Source organism: Protopterus annectens, chromosome 2.part2, assembly GCF_019279795.1.
Source record: "Protopterus annectens isolate FY-2018-M chromosome 2.part2, PAN1.0, whole genome shotgun sequence".
Lineage (NCBI taxonomy): Eukaryota > Metazoa > Chordata > Ceratodontiformes > Protopteridae > Protopterus > Protopterus annectens.
This window is the reverse complement of record NC_056730.1, coordinates 411,380,038-411,396,661: the sequence shown is the minus strand read 5'-3', so window position 1 is coordinate 411,396,661 and position 16,624 is coordinate 411,380,038. Positions and strand designations below refer to the sequence as shown.

At 43.6% G+C, this 16,624-nt stretch overlaps 1 protein-coding gene across 1 annotated transcript in view; it reads right to left on the bottom strand.

Annotated features, from left to right (window-relative positions):
- LOC122795948 (transcription factor TFIIIB component B'' homolog) overlaps positions 1-16,624 on the bottom strand; it is a 390,329-nt gene that overhangs the window by 311,742 nt on the left and 61,963 nt on the right. Inside the window, exon 3 of the mRNA XM_044064431.1 lies at positions 6,559-6,775. Coding sequence (XP_043920366.1) covers positions 6,559-6,775 — 217 coding nt within the window. The remainder of the gene's footprint in view (positions 1-6,558; positions 6,776-16,624) is intronic.

Sequence of the window (16,624 nt, the reverse complement as noted above, 5' to 3'; positions counted from 1 at the left end):
TTTTTAAAAAATAGGAAACTGAGGGCATATCAATAGTCTGAATGATAGATAACTCAGAAACACCCTTGGGCAAGAAGGTCAGATTAGTCCTTAATGGAACTCTGTCCTTGTAAAAGATGAGGTGGGGGGGCTGATAGACAAGGCCTGTAATTCAGAAAGACGTCTGGCGAAGTAATAGCAACTAAGAACGTTTTCCATGCGAGATACTTTAGATCACAGGTGGATTTAGGCTCAAAAGGAAAAGCTGTCACCCCTTGAAAGACTAAGGCCAGGTCCCACGGTTGAACAGGTTCTCTGAATGAAGGCTTTAATTGAGTTATGCCCTTCAGAAAGGTCTTACAAAGTCTGTGTGACATTAAGGAGGAGCCTTGGAAGCCATTATGAAAATTAGAAATTGCAGCCAAATGAACACGAACTGTGAAGGCTGCTACCCCCAATTTAAAAAGGTCTGAAATATATTCTAGGGGTTGTAAAACCGTCCATTTGTTTATCTTGTAGCCAGAGAGAAAACCTCTTCCATTTGCTGCGGTAGAGTAGTCTGGTGGATGATTTATGAGAGGCAATCAAAATATCATGCACAGGGGAAGATAGGTCATGCTGCCTGGCAATCATTGGAAGTGGAAAGACCAAGCTGTCCGTTTCAGGCTGGGTAAGTTTGAATGAACCAGATTTTGTGGGTGAGAGATCAACTGTGGAGTTGGATTGAGAATCCATGGTCGATCTAGCAGATGAGGCCACAGGAAGGGAAACCAAATTGTCAAGGCCAATATGGAGCAATGAGGATCACATTGCTCTTCAACCAATGTGCTTTTTTGAGGAACAGGGGAATGAGGGGTATCGGAGGATAGGCATATAGCAGACCCGAGGGCCAGTCGTGGACTAGAGCATCTCTTGGTGACCGTCCCTTTAGGGGCATCAGGGCAAAGTAGTTGTTGCAGTTGTGACTGGATAGGAACTCAAATAGGTTGCAGCAAGGCTGGCCCCAGCAGTCGAAAATCTTCGCCACCACTAGACAACTGAGAGACCACTCGTGAGGCTGTAGAATGCATCTGCTCAACTTGTCCGCTATCACACTGGAGCACCTGGGAATGTGAGTCGCTATCAGAAAACAGTTGGAGGCTATCGCCCATTGCCATATTTCTCATGGTCTCTCGACAGAGTGGATATGATCTGGTTCACCCTTGTTTGTTGATGTACCAGACTACTGCCATGCTGTCTGACTGAATTGCAATAGTCCCAGACGGAAGGATCGATTGGAATGCTTGCAACACTAGTAGCACCACCCTCAGTTCTAGGACACTGATATGCAGAATGGTCTCAGTCTGTGTCCAAGTACCTTGTTTTGTCGTTCCCTGAATCAACCCCCCCCCCCGCATCAGGGAGGCATCCATGGTCACTGTGGCATTGGGCGGATGAGGGTTTAAGGGGCAAGACCACTGGTGAGGGTTGTTTGACATCCACCAGGGCAAGTCCTATTTGCAAATCTTGGTTATTCGAATTGGAAAAGATGAGGGGTGCTGGGATGGGTAACACCGAGTAAGCAGCAGCCACTGAAGAAGCCTCATGTGTAGCCTTGCTAGAGGGAACTATGGTGATAGAGGCTGCCATTGATCCCAGCAGTTGAACGGATTGAGCGGAGGCTAGACTTTGTGTAAGTCCTGCCTGAACCTGTTCTTTGATCCTCTGAATTCTGTGATCTGGTAGAGAGACTGTACAAGTCACTGAGTCCAGAATCACGCCAGTGTACTCTGAGTGATTCGGAGTAAGGTTTAACTTCTTCCAGTTTATCGATATTCCGAGCTGCTGTGCAGTGTATAGGATGCAAGTCAAGGCCTGATACAGTAGACGTTTTGTTGGGGCAGTAATGAGTCAGTCGTCTAGGTAGGGAAACACCTGGTATCCTTGAGGCTGCAGGTGAGCTGTGACTAGTGCCATGCACTTTGTGAACACTCTGGGGACTGTAGAGAGTCCGAAGGGCAGTACGCAAAACTGGTAATGACTGGCCCCGCCCGGAAGCGAAGTTATCTTCTTGAGCACTTTCCCACCTTTATGTGGTAGTATGCGTCTTGAAGCTCTGTGGAGCACATCCAATCGTCTTTTTCCAAAAGTGGAAGTATAGAGTGAACCGTGACCCATCCAGAATGAATTTGTCTAGGGTGCTGAGATCCAGAATTGGTCTCCAGTCCCCTGTCTTTTTTGGCACCAAAAAGAATCTTGACTAGAAGCCAGATCTTGTCTGGTCTGGGGGGAGGGGAACTGTTTGGATAACTCTCTTTTTTTGAAGCAGCTCTGATATCTCTATAGTTGCTGCTTTCCTTTGACTGGGTGGCACGTCGGGTAAGCTTCTGGGTAAGGGAGGAGTGAATAAGAAAGGAATACGGTATCCTTTGTACTCAAGCATCTGTGTTTATGGTTTGCCAGGCAGAAGGGTACAAGGAAAAATGAACCCCAACTGCTTCCAGAGGAAAGCAATCGGACTGCTCCTCAGGAGCGCTGATAGGGCTTGTCCAGAGTAAGATTCCCTGGAACCCTGGTTTCGTGGACTGCCCCTGCCCCGAAAGGGGAGTCTCCCGTTAGAATCCACCCCCCCCCGCCTCTAAGGGAAAAACTCGGCCTGCGAGTCACGGAAAGGATTCTGAGACTTTGTGCCACATTTTCCCACTCTTCTGATTCCTGGAATAGAACCGCTGAGGAGAAGATAAACAGACACCCATGGCAGATAGGGTCTTACCATACTGTTCACATCTGGCCAATGTATTTTTTTTACCTTGGACCCAAAACAAAGTAGTGGTCTCAATAGGGGCGTTAAGGAAGGAAGCCTTGAAGGGATCCGCTAAGTCACAAAGGTGCATCCAGGCATGGCGTTTCATGACTAGTCCTGCACTTGCAGCTCTCACCGCTCCCTCAGTAGCATGTGATATCGAACGCATTGAGGAATTGGAAACCAATTCTAGGGTCGCTAACTGAGAGGCCACCTTGTCTCAGACCTCATCAGAAACTGCTCCTGCCAATGTCTCAGAGAGTTCAGACACCAAGTCTCTCTGTAACCTTGTGAAATGTGCCAGGTAGTTCAAGGACCTAACAGCAAAGGTCAATGATGCGAAGACTCGCTTTCCTAATCTGTCCACCATCTGGGACTCCTTATTGGGTGAGTGAACAGTCTGGTTCTCTTCTGCCAGTTCCTTCTTTGTAGCGGCAGGCACCACCATGGTGTCTACTGGGAGACCTTTCGACCAATGGGGGCACTCTTCTGGGGTAGAAAGGATTTTGTCCGGCCTACGAGGTATGGCCTCCACAGAGTCTGGTGCCTTCCACGCATGCTGCACGATGATCTTGATGAGCTCCTCAGCAGATGGGGCAACCCAGAAGGTAGGGGACCGGGCATGAAAAGCATGCAGGAACACAGACTCCTCTGAGGAAGTGTTAGAGGACTTCCATTCACCTCTTTGCTTTAAAATTTCAAGGATGTCGCCAAAGGAAACCTCATCAGAAGGTGAATGTGGGGACCCCTCCCAGTCATCGTAATCTGTGTCTTCAATGACTTTTCCGTGGAGTCCATGTGCTTCCTCTTACACGTAGTCTTGCAGTGGACTTCCTCAGTGGCAGACTCTGAGGAAGGCTGCAAGGATGGGGTTTCCAGGGGAGAATGGCCCAAGACTTCTGCCCAGAATCCAGGGGTTGTGCCTTGAGACAGCTGAGGCTCAGAGGAAGTAGTAGTCTCCGACAGACGGCTGAGAAGCAGCGGCCAGTGTCCTCTCCAATGCTGGGAAGGTCAGCCCGCCTGAGGAGGGATGTCTCGAAACATCCACAAAGGGCAAAGGAGTATAGGTAGGAGTCTGTGGAGAAAGGTGATCAGCTCCAGAGGGGAGAAACACTTTTGAAGGGGCAGGAATTTTTCTGGCCAAAAGCAGCTGGTCTATAAGACACACCACATCATGTTCAGAAAGGCTTCTAATAGACCTCATTGAAAACCGTGAAGGCGATTCGGGCCTGTCCAAAAAAGGGCTAGCACAACCACTGAAAGAAGGTGTCTGAATAGGTAATGTCGGCACTGAAACTGGCGGTGTTTGTATAGTCTGCGCCACTAAAGCTGGCGCAGAAGTGGAATGCATCGAAATCAACTGTGTGGAAGATTCCTGCACCGAGAATGGTGCTGTCTGCACCAAAACCATCAGTGCTGAAAAGGCCTGCCCCGAAGAAATTGTCGGTGCCGAGAGGGTCTGCACAAAGAAAACTGTCAGCGCCAAAAGGCGTCTGCGCTGAGAAAACTGTTGGCACCAAAGATGTTTGCACCGAGAAACTGGATGGTGCTGAAGGAGTCTGCACAGAGACTTCAGTCTGTGCCAAAGATGACTGCGCAGACATACCAATCGGTGCTGAGAAAGTCTGCACTGAACTAGTCGGTGCTGTACTAGACTTCACCATGAAGGCTGAAGTCTGTGTCAAAAGCAATGGTGTACAGGGACCAGCAGACATAATCGGAGAAAGAGTCAAGTGAGTCGGTGTCAAAGCAGCCAAGGTAGCAATGTCGCCTCACAATTTGATGTTGCCCGTTCGATTCTCAGAGCTTCTTCTGTGTGGTGACATGCGTGAATGGCCGTTCCTTCATTGAACGCTGCGCAGGGCCAGGCAAGCCAATCATTAGTGGAGCGGAGTTCCGCTGTGGCGACCCCTAACCGGGAAAAGCCGAAAGACACAAACAAACAAATATTTCAATTCCTTATGGTCTCCAGAGGGAGATGATGGAAGAGACTTAGACCTTTTATGTTGTTTGAAATGAGAAGATTCCTGCGACCCAAAAACAGCCTTGCAGAAAGACGGCTTATGGAGACCCTTTAGTACTAGTTTATCTTTACGTTTGTTCAAAGTCCTGGCAGAAAAACCTTTACAAAAATGACAGGGCGGCTTCACTGTGAGATGAGGCAAGCCCAAACAGTAAACACACAAGTCATGCGTGTCAGAGTGAGGCAGTTTGTGTCCACACTCCGAATGCCTGGACTCCCTTTCCTCTCAGACATTAAATCCACAAAATATTCAAAAACTAGGCGCACACACACACTATAGCAAGGCCCAAGTGAGGGCGAGGAAAGACTACCAACAAAGGTAGTAGAAGATATCAAAAAAGAGTAAGTAATAAAGAAAAAGAAGATATGACAAAGTCGAAAACCTAAGAATTCTGAGAGAGAAAACAAAAAAAAATTATCAAAATATACACTTAGCTGGAGAGGAATGGCTCGACATGGCTTTACAGCAATGCGGCAAACTAGATCTGAGATAACAGGGAGAAGGGCATGATGGGTAAAATCTTAGCTCGAGAGTTTTGTTGCTGACGCGAGCTTAAAAAAAGGTTGGCTCGGTTCCAAGGTCGGAACCAAATCCCATGAGTAAGGAATAAATGAAGATTAACAACATCAGATTTATATTTTTGAACTGGGATAAAGAAATTGAACTGTCTGCCAAAAAAGCCATTACTAGGAAATGGAAAGCAAAAACAAAACCAACAGAATTGTTGAAATTTAAGATAAAAGCACTGAAGGGATCTGTAGGAAAGGGAAAGGGTAAATAATACAGAAAAAAATGGAATACGTGGAAACAATACATACAGAATAATCAGGAGGAATGTTACTTTAGGGAAGGTAGGACTCTAGCAATCTGTGTAATAAGATTTTTTTCTTAACTATTCAGTTTATCTGTATGATGTGCAGAAAGGAAAAATGCTGCAATTGATTTTCTCTTTTACAGTGGTGTACTTATGTCATTATGCAATGTGTGATGTTAATAAAGATGTTAAAATTCGTACATCTTCAGTTTCTCACTATTACTGCCTTTCAGTTAGTCTCCCTGAACTTATGCATTCTCTACCTATCCACCTCTGTTGGGCCTACTCTTCTGCTCTGCCAGTCTCACATTTCTAAGTACTCACACTTGCATTTTCATCTTTCTCTCTCTCATGCACGCGCGCGCGCACACACACACACACACACACACACACACACACACACACACACACACACACACACACACACACACGTATCCCAAAGTATTCCACTCCTGACCCATTCCCATATTTTTTCTACCTTACTCTCCCCAGCTTAGCAAAAGCAACTCTCTTAAAATCTATCATTTTCTTTGGATTCTTACTCTCACCCTCAACTCTCAACTAAACAACTGTATGAACCCTGCTCATTAGCAATGTCTTCGAGTGCATACAAACAACCTCCAGCTATCATGGTTGGGACCATAGCCAGAAGTTTATTCTTTCTGGAGCAGTCTTGCTCTAGTTGGCTGAACCCGCCATGTTCCAAGGACCTAAACTCCTGCTCCCTTCTCCACTCTGCAATTAGGAATCTTCTGGTTTGATGTTACAATATAACAATTCTAAATAAGCAGGTACTTGTATCAATGGGTGCCTAACAAAAAATATTATGCACATTTTATTGTGAATTAGTGCGAGTTAAACCATGCAGTTGCATAACAGGTTTAACAGTTACGAACTTTTAGCCTACTGCAAACTTCTAAAATACAATAATTGACACCATCTTTAAGTGCATTTCTCACATGTGCCTTTGATTCACATTCTGGTGTTGGCTCACTCCCTGTTTCAGCAGCATCTTGTTTAGCTCTGCTCTCAGCTGCACTTTCTTCATTTGTAGCTTCTCTCTTCCCAGATGCTCTCCCTATGTTAGGTTTTGGTATCCGGAAGAAACTCTTAACTGCAGTTGATGGTTTGACTCCAGTATGCTCTTCTTCTTGTGAACCTGCATCCTCAACAGTACTAGTAAAAAAAAAAAAAAAAATAGTAATTATGAGATAAGTATTACTAAATGCTAGACTTTTAGGCATCTATGGTCAATGACCAAATACAGCATTCAACTTGGTCAATGAACTTATGGGTGCATGCTAGAAGCAATAATGTATGCAGCTGCTGAGAGCTATTATTGGACAGAAGTGTGCACGATTCAACTGTGTATCACATTTATAATCAAGTCTACAAACAAGTAGGCAGACTACATAGATCTGAACGAAGAAAAGTGAAAGTGTAAAGCTGACCTCCATGTCACAGCAAGAGGAAATAGAAGGCCACCATAATCTCATGTGGCAGAGTGCAGTGACAAGAGATTCAGCTTTTTCTACCTACCATAGATTGTTGTAGTTTCACAAGAGTAACACAAAGTTCAACTTTTTTGTGAACAACTTCTTTTGGAGAAAATTAGGATAAAGATCCCTCCAACTTTACCCCACACTCAAGTACATCATTTTCTTTAAAGCGTTTATATACTGTAGCTAGATAATGTAATTCACTATTACCCAACAATTTAACTGGATAGGTGCTAAGTCAGTTAAGCACAAGTATGTTTTTATGAAGAGCATAAGAAGGTACTTTCTAGATAGTAGACAAGATATTCAGGATTTCTAAATAAGCACAAATGTTACTGCTGGAATTCATACTTCAGTCTTGGAGTTAAAACAGGTCACTCATGAAAACAAGAAATATTTCATAAAGATGATTACAACTGTATGGTAATTATAAAGTTCTTGTGTCATGTCCTTTTTACTTGTACACGAAGTTGTGAAAATGTTCAGGGGGAGCCCTTTAATATGGGATAAGAAATTTAAGGCTACAGAGAACTCTTGGATGAATCATAAAGAACTGTAATAAGAAGTTATGTTCTTACCATAACGTTCCATGTGAATTGTTCATCTCACCTTTGTTCTTACACATGGGTTCGGAGCCGATCCTCATCTCCGAGTCGGCCACATCACTAGCTCCACATCTTCGAGAAAGCTCTAGGCACAGTAATATCCCATGATCCTCTGGTGCTAACCCTCAGATCTAGTGCTATACCAGAAGAATCCCTTTAGAACTGTGTCTAGAACACTTAACAGATACTACACAGTGTCTGGAACCCTACTCTCAAACAGAGGAGAAAAGATGCCATTACTAATGTACAATAATATGCTAACAATATCTAGAAAAGGCTGAAAAGCAATTCAGTTGAAACCGTTTTCCCAGACCGCAGGACGGGGGATGGAGGGGGGGAATGTAACAACAAAGGCGAGATGAACAATTCACATGGAATGTTATGGTAAGAACATAACTTCTTAATGTGAAATTGTTCAATCTCGTTTGTTCTTACGCACGGGTAGCTTCCCTAGCTCCTTTTTCCTGGGTGGCTCAAGGGAGAACATTCCTGAGTACAGTGGAACCAAACGTCGCCCTGTCCCTGGAGCTTTTGTCTAGTTTATAGTGGGCGATAAAAGTATGTGGTTTTGCCCAGCTTGCCGCTGCACAAATGGTATCTAAAGGCAAACGAGCGGTATGGGCTGAAGAGGCAGCGATTGCCCTTGTAGAATGAGCTCTGGGTTTGAAAGGGAGTTGTTGTTTCGTTTCAGCATATACAAAATTTATGCAATCTGAGAGCCATTTGGATAAGGTAACTTTCGTTACTGCCTGTCCTTTCCTTTGGTCAGCATATGAGACAAATAGTTGGTCTGACTTTCTGTACTCTTTTGTCCTATGTAAGTAAAAATCTAAGTTGCCTGTGAACGTCCAATTTGTGCAATGTGTATTCTAACTTATTGGAATGGTTTTTAAAGAAGGTAGGTAGTTCGATAGACTGATTGATGTTTTGAATCGAACAAACCTTCGGAAGGAAGGACGGATTGGTGCACAAAGTTACTCTATCTGGATGAAAAATCATGTACGGGGGTCGGATAGATAGAGCCTGCAACTCTGAAACTCTCCTGGCGGAAGTGATGGCAACCAGAAAAAGTGTTTTCCACGAAAGAAATTTTAACGGAGTTGTGGCTGCTGGTTCAAATGGGGGGGCAACATGAGTTGTGACAGCATGAGATTAAGATTCCAAGGGGCTATTGGATTACGAAAGGGGGGACGGAGGTGAAAGGTACCTTTCATGAAGGCTTTACAAAGCCTGTGGGACATAAGAGAACCATCTTCACGGCCAATATGAAAATTGGATATAGCCGCCAGTTGAACCCTTATAGTGGATGTTGATGCTCCTTCTTGAAAAAGTGTTAAGAAAATCTAATATTTTGTGTACTGGAGCCACGAATGGATCTATACCTTGTTTGGGGGCCCAGTGCGCAAAATGGTTCCATTTGCTGTTGTACAATTTCCTTGTAGATGGTTTGTGAGAAGATACAATAATTTGTTGTACTGCAGGGGATAGTAACTCCGACCTGGCTAAGATGGGAAGCGGAGCAGCCAAGCTGTCAGTTTGAGGGACTTGAGGAAGGAGTGAGGAACTCCCGACGAATGTGTCAACAGGTCTGGCTCCGGGTCCAGCATCCATGGTTCCTCCACTTGATGAGTTTGAAGGAAGGGAAACCAGATTTGTCGAGGCCAGAATGGGGCTATCAGTATTATGGTCCTGTCCAGACATTTGGCTTTCTGCAAAAACCTGGGAATTAGTGGAACAGGAGGAAAAGTGTAAAGGAGACCCGGCGGCCAATCAGATACCAGTCGTCCTGGGGACACCCCTGGAGGGGTAACAGGGCAAAGTAGCTTCTGCATTTGGCATTCAATGGGGATGCAAACAGGTCGCAGCAAGGCTGGCCCCATCTGCGGAAGATCTCTTCCGCCACTTGAGGTTTGAGGGACCACTCGTGAGGGAACAGGATGGCTCTGCTCAACCTGTCTGCGATTACGTTGGAAGTCCCCAGGATGTGCGTTGCTATCAGAAAGCATCCAGTGGACTTTGCCCATTGCCAAATTCTGAGGGCCTCTCTGCATAACGGGTAAGATCTGGTTCCCCCTTGCTTGTTTATGTACCAGACCACTGACATGTTGTCTGTCTGAACTGTCACTGTTCCCCGAGGTAAGGACTTGTGAAAGTGTTGCAACGCTAGAAACACTGCCCTCAGCTCTAGAACATTGATGTGCAAATTGTACTCCAAGTTGGACCATTGACCTTGGACTGTTTGTCCCTGAAAGAATCCCCCCCACCCTATCAGGGAAGCGTCCGTGGTTAGAGTTGCTACCGGACTGGGTAATACAAACGGTCGTCCTAGTGTTAGCTCTTGACTGTGTATCCACCACAAGAGATCCTTCTTGCAAAAATTCGTGATCAAGATTTCGTGAGACAGTGGAAGTTGTCTATACGACCACTGGGCGAATAGCATCCATTGAAGAATCCTCATATGCATCCTGCCTAAAGGAACTACAATAAGGGAGGCTGCCATCAAGCCTAGTACTCTTAATATTTGTCATGCAGGGACTCTCTTGCTGTGTAGAAGGACCGAAATTTGATGCCTGAGGTCTGATACTCTTGGTGGGGGGAGAGTAACTTGAGCCAGGGAGGTGTCTAGCTGTGCTCCTATAAATAAGATATGCTGTGACGGCGATAAGACAGATTTTCCAAAATTCACCGTTATGCCTAGCGAAGAGCAGAGACTGATGGTGTAATCCCTGGCTTGTAGAAGACGATACTCGGTGGTGGCGGATAGGAGCCAGTCGTCTAGATAAGGAAACACCCGGAATCCCCTTCGTCTCAAGTGAGACGCTACTACTGCCATGCATTTGGTGAACACACTGGGGGCTGAGGTGAGACCAAAGGGCAGAGCGAAACTGGAAATGACTGGCTCCCAGCTGGAAGCGCAGGTGATCTCTGGACGCCCTGGCCATCTTGATATGGTAGTACGCGTCTTTGAGATCTATAGAGCACATCCAGTCACCCTTCTGCAGAAAGGGAAGGATTGACTGTAGCGTGACCATCCGGAACTTTTCCTTTTTCACAAAGGTATTTAATTTGCTGAGGTCTAAAATTGGCCTCAAGTCCCCTGTTTTCTTTGGAACTAAAAAGAACCTTGAGTAAGTTTCGGATCCTATTTGGTCCGCCGGGACTGGTTGGATGACTCTGTTTTCGAGCAACCTTCCTATCTCTATGGTTGCCTGGTCTCGCAGACTGGGTGGAACATCTGGGAGCTTTTTAGGGTTGGGTGGCATTTTGATGAAGGGAATGTTGTAGCCTCTGGTAACTATGCTTTTTACCCAGGAATCTGATGTAAGATTTAGCCAGGCCTCTGGGTATAAAGCCAAGCGACCCCCGACTGCCTTCAGAGTAGGACAGTCGGTCCTGCACTCAGGAGTGCTGGAAGGGCTTTCCAGAGAAAGTCGCTCTGTCGCCCTGATTTTGCGGACCCCCTCTGCCGGCTGGGCGGCGTCTTCAGTTTCTTCCCCCTCCTCTGCCTCTGGAGGGGGCGTCACTTTGGGTGTGCTGAAACTATCCCGGAGTCTTTTGGAACTACATTTTTCCTCCTCGTTGCCCTTTAGGGTAGGGTCTAGATGGGATGGAAAAACGGACCCCTAAGGCAGACAGGTTCTTCCCTTCTTGTTCACACCTCGTGAGAGTCTCCTTTATTTTTGGTCTAAACAAGGAGGCACCATCAAAGGGGGCGTTGGCAAAGGAAGACTTAAAGGCTTCCGCAAAGGAGCATAAGCGCAACCAGGATTGCCTTCTCAGGGTGATCGCTGAAGCTGCCGCTCTACTCGACCCTTCGGCTGCGTATGAAATCAGCCTCATGGATGAGTTGACTATGGAGTTTAGGGTGTTAAGTTGCGCTGTCACTTTCTCGGCAACAGCAGCATCTGTGTGTCCCTGGAGAGTATCTCCCAGTTCCTTAATGAGATCTCTCTGTAAACGCGTGAAATGCGTAAGGTAGTTGAGCGATCGGATGGAAAAGGTTGCCGAACTAAATATGCGCTTCCCATATCTGTCCATCGCCCTAGAATCCTTATTAGGAGGATGGACAGAGGAAGATGATTCAGACATCTCTTTCTTAGTGGCTGCCGCCACCACCATAGTATCCACGGGAACCCCTTTTGTATGATAAGATTTGTCCTGGGGGGCCATCATGTACTTATTTGGTTTACGAGAGACTGGTTCCACTGTATTGGGAAGTGCATCAGTGTATCAGTGCTGAACATCCCACTTCCCATATTAACCTGCATGGCTTTTCACAAATCATTTCCTCCCCAACCAGTATTAATAAACTAAACAAAAAAGAAACCATCTTAGATTGGATCCTCATAAATAAACACCACCATACTTATACAATAGGAATTTTCCCAGACAAGATCAGTGACCACTCGTTAACCTACCTCATCAAACAAAAGACCAATATTCCCCTTACAGCCACAAATAGAACAATAAGGTCCAATAAGGACTTCAACCCTGAACTATTCCAAAATGAACTTAGGGCAATTGGTCCTCCTTAAAAAGCCTCTCAATAGAAGAGGCTGTTAAATACTTTAACACAAAATTCTTTGCCATCCTAGACCAGCATGGTCCAAAGAATTAGGGCTAAACCAGCCCCCTGGCTCTCTAAAGACACCAGACAAAAAATGCTATTCAGAAACAAAGCCTGGACCAGGTGGAGAACTACCAATGGTACTTCAGATCACCTAACTTTTAGACAAATGAGAAATGAAACAAAAAAAGCTGTTCTCTCAGATAAACAGTTTTACAATAAAATTCAACAAAATCACCCGAGTAACCCACAAAGGTTTTGGACAAGCATCAATAGACTGCTTCATTCAGGCCAAACTAAGACACCAACCCCACTAGGTAGTCAACGGGAAAACCCAAAGCAAGCTGCTAATGACTTTAATACCTTCTTTACAGAAGCTATACAATCTCTTGCAAACCAGCTTTCCTCTAACAGCTCTACCCTTCCTACCTCCTTTACTAGCTCTCTCCCCACATTTCAAATACAACCTATCCCAATACAATCCATCTGTAAACTCATCCACAAACTAAAACCCAGCTGACCAGCTACCTGCAGAATACCTGCGCAAAGCAACTAGAGCTGTTGCCTATCCAACAGCCATCCTCATAAACAGAACCATAAATGAGGGAACAATTCCATCAATCTAGAAAATCTCTCGCATTATCCCCATATACAAAGGAGGGAACTCTAATGAACATTCTATCGTCCTATAGCTCTACTATCCCCCTTGGCATAAATAATGGAAAAATGCATTCAGAAACAACTACTAAACCATCTAATTCAAAATAACTTACTTGCTGATTGCCAACATGGCTTTAGGCCATTCCGTAGTACCACAACCGCCCTCCTGTCCTCCTCTAACTCCATTAACAAAAACAGAAATAATAATATTCTTACATCTCTTTATTGACATGTCAAAAGCTTTTGACATGGTTAACCACTCACTGCTAATAAATATTTTCAAATCTTTTTCTCTTGATTCTCAGGCCATAAAATGGTTCAAGTCCTACCTCAGCAATAGGCAGCAAGCAGTTCTCTGGGAAAATCACCTATCCTTCCACCTGCCTGTTACTCTAGGTGCCCCTCAGGGCTCCATTCTAGGCCCTTCTCCTTTTCTCAATCTTCATCAATGATCTATACCTAGCTATTCCACATGCCACTTGTATACAATATGCAGATGACAACAATAATTTGCTCAGCCAGTTTCTCATCTGAACTGCAATCAAAAACTCAATTAGTATTTAGTATAGTTGAAACATTGTTTCTACAACGTTGCCTCCTATTGAATCCTAAAAACACAAGGCTCTTACTATTTACTCCTACCCGTAAATCCACCCAAATTAATTTCTCAATTGCATCTAGAAATGGAACACTCATATCTCCTGATTTATCAACCAAACTTCCTAGAAGTAACTATTGGCAACCACCTCTCCTTTGATACTCATATAAACAATACAGTAAAAACTGTCAAAAAATGGGATTCCTCTACAGGATTAAACAATTCCTTACTCCACTAGCCAGATCTACTACCGCCCACTCCCACCTAATCTCTACACTTTTTTATGCCTCTATCTATGCTAACCTGTCTAAACAATCTCCTTAAACTAGCTAAATCCTACAATAACATTGTCAGATTTGCCACTGGACAACCCATCAGAACCCAACACTGTCAGAATCTATCACAGCTAGGTTGGCTGGACCTTCAGAATCAGCTAATTTTTAACCAACTTACAATTGCCCACAAGACCCTTTGCCACCATCCTAAGACTCCAATACTATCTTCCCTGATCTGTCCCTACAAAAATCTGAACACCTTCCGCTCTTCTAATAAACTACTAGTTTGTACAACCAAATCCAACAACATGGCAGTGGACTCTCTCTTCTCAAATACAGTTGGGAAAAACTGGAATCTACTTCCTAGTGATCTTACATCACTTTCCTCCCTATCAGTTTTCAGACAGAAACTTAAAATATAGCTCAAAAAACACTGGCTATGTCCGAGTTGCAACGCCAACTAATCATTACTTGTTTGTTACACTTTTTCATTCTTTCCACTTTCCCTTCTTAGACCAAGTTATTTACTTCTGCTGAAATGATAAATACAAGCTAAGTAATCAGCCAAAAATTACTTTGGAAGAGCGTTAACCAGATATTTCCTACTCTAGATTGGAATAGGAAATTAACTCTTTTGTCATATGTTTTTAATTTGTACTTTGTTATATTGAAAAGAACTGTATCAATGTGCTAAAAGTTATCCTTTGTAACTGTCAAATGAATTTTATAATAAAATATTTTTATTTTTGGAGCTGATCTCCCCGGGCCTCTACTGAAAATGGACATATATCCAGTTGGACTAGCCCGGTCAACAAATGTAAAATAAATAAAATAAAATAAGCAGCAGTATGGCAGATAGGCCAGGGATAGGGAAAGGAACAGAAGGAAAAGGATTATAGAATTTAGACAGAGTTGGGGAGATCCAAGAAGGCAGTACCCTGAGATGCAAGTTAATTAGAGCTCTCCCCTTGTATGAAAAATGTTGTTGTCTTTCTGCTTTTACCGGTTAGGGGTCGCCACAGCGGAACTCCGCTCCGCTAATGCTTGGCAGAAGATTTTTACGTGCCGAGTTGCTGGCCCTGACGCACAACCTTCAACGAAAGTACGCCCATTCACACACATCTCCACACAGAAGACGCTCTAGCTGAGAATCGATCCGGACAACGTCTTACTGTGAGGCGACAACGCTACTGCAGCACCACCACGTAAAGCTGTTAAAAGCAGACAAAAGTGATTCAATGGGGTAAAATTCAGTTACTGCCTATTAATTACACTGTCTGGATGCCAGCAAAGAAGAAATCTGGAGAACAAGATAAAAGAAATCAGAAAATAAGAAAGCTTTGGTTGAGAAGAACCTTCCAACTGTTCAGCAAAAAGTAGTTCAAGTTTAGAAGAACTAAGGAAAAATATATCAAATGCACTGAGGTTTTAAAATAAGTAAGACACGAGAGGGATATATATATATAAACTAAAATGACCACATTCTACAAACAGTAGAAGTTTTAAGTAGCTATTCAGATGATCTGATAAAAAAACTCCTGAAATCAGAGGTTGAAATCAAGGAAAGTGGCTAGGCTGAACATAACAATTGTCAAGAAAAAATGGCTCCGAAGACAGTAGCAGGTATAGCACATAGACAAAATCCAAGGTTTTCTGTTAAATTAAGGAAATGGAAGGAATGGACTTGCATTCATTTTAAAACATACAAACAAGCAACTGGACTGGTGTTCTATAGCAGGATTTGTAAACTGAAAGGGACCATCATGCATATGCTCCAAATATGGTCATGAGAAACAAGATCTACATTAGTAAAAATGCAATCATACCAGCAGAAAGAGCTGCTCCTTGCAAAAACTGTTGCAGAAGGGAGAGTATTAAAAACCTGGCTGTGGTCAAGGACTATACACTAGACAGAAAGTAGCAAGTTTATCCAGTCAGGAGATGTCGAAGTGCATGTGTGAGATCAAGTTGCTGCATACAGCTGTCTTCAGAATATTTTTTTTTTCCTGGAAGATGAAAAATATTTTTGGATACTGAACAGGTTATAGCAGAAGTAAAACATTTAGTCAAAATGAACCAGAAAGCTGAAGGAAACTGCTTTTCATTTTGACTCAAGAAAGCCTGAGGGAGACTGTTTTTAACCATTCCAAATGAAAACAGCTGAGTGACGGTAACAGGAAATAAAAACAATACAGGAGGTTTCTGGAACTGGACTCAAACCAGACATTCATGATGACAGCTTGAGATGAAGATTAGCAACAAAGTGAAATTAGTGAAGAACTGCAGCATTAACTCCAGTGGAAGACATGCTGTGGTCCTGCAATTGGAAATTGTTGAATGAGACAGTTTGCTCACTGCTTTAAACTGGTGAGACAACTGTAAAACAATAACAGACTTTATGTCACTAATGTTTAGGAGGATAGTGAATGTACAGAATAAAGTAACTATGCAAAACAGTTTTTATTCTTACTAATATCTATACAGATATTTCCCGATATAAAACTATATGCAATTTTGTACACTAGTTCAGTGTATTATGTGGTAAAACATTTTTAAAATGGGAGAGTGGGGGAGTTTTACCAGTGACTGCTATTAATGTTTGCGATATTAAAGAAAGTAACTAATACTTCCAAGGTTTTATGCTGTAACGCAAGAAGGTAAGACACGTTTAAAAGTAGCAAATTAAAGTTAATATTGTAATCCTTGGCTGCTGGTGAAGGTAGCATTTAAGTATGTTTTGAACATATTATATACAGGAACACATGAACAGTATTAGGCAACTTATGATGACCATAAAATGCCTAGAGATATGCAACTTTAT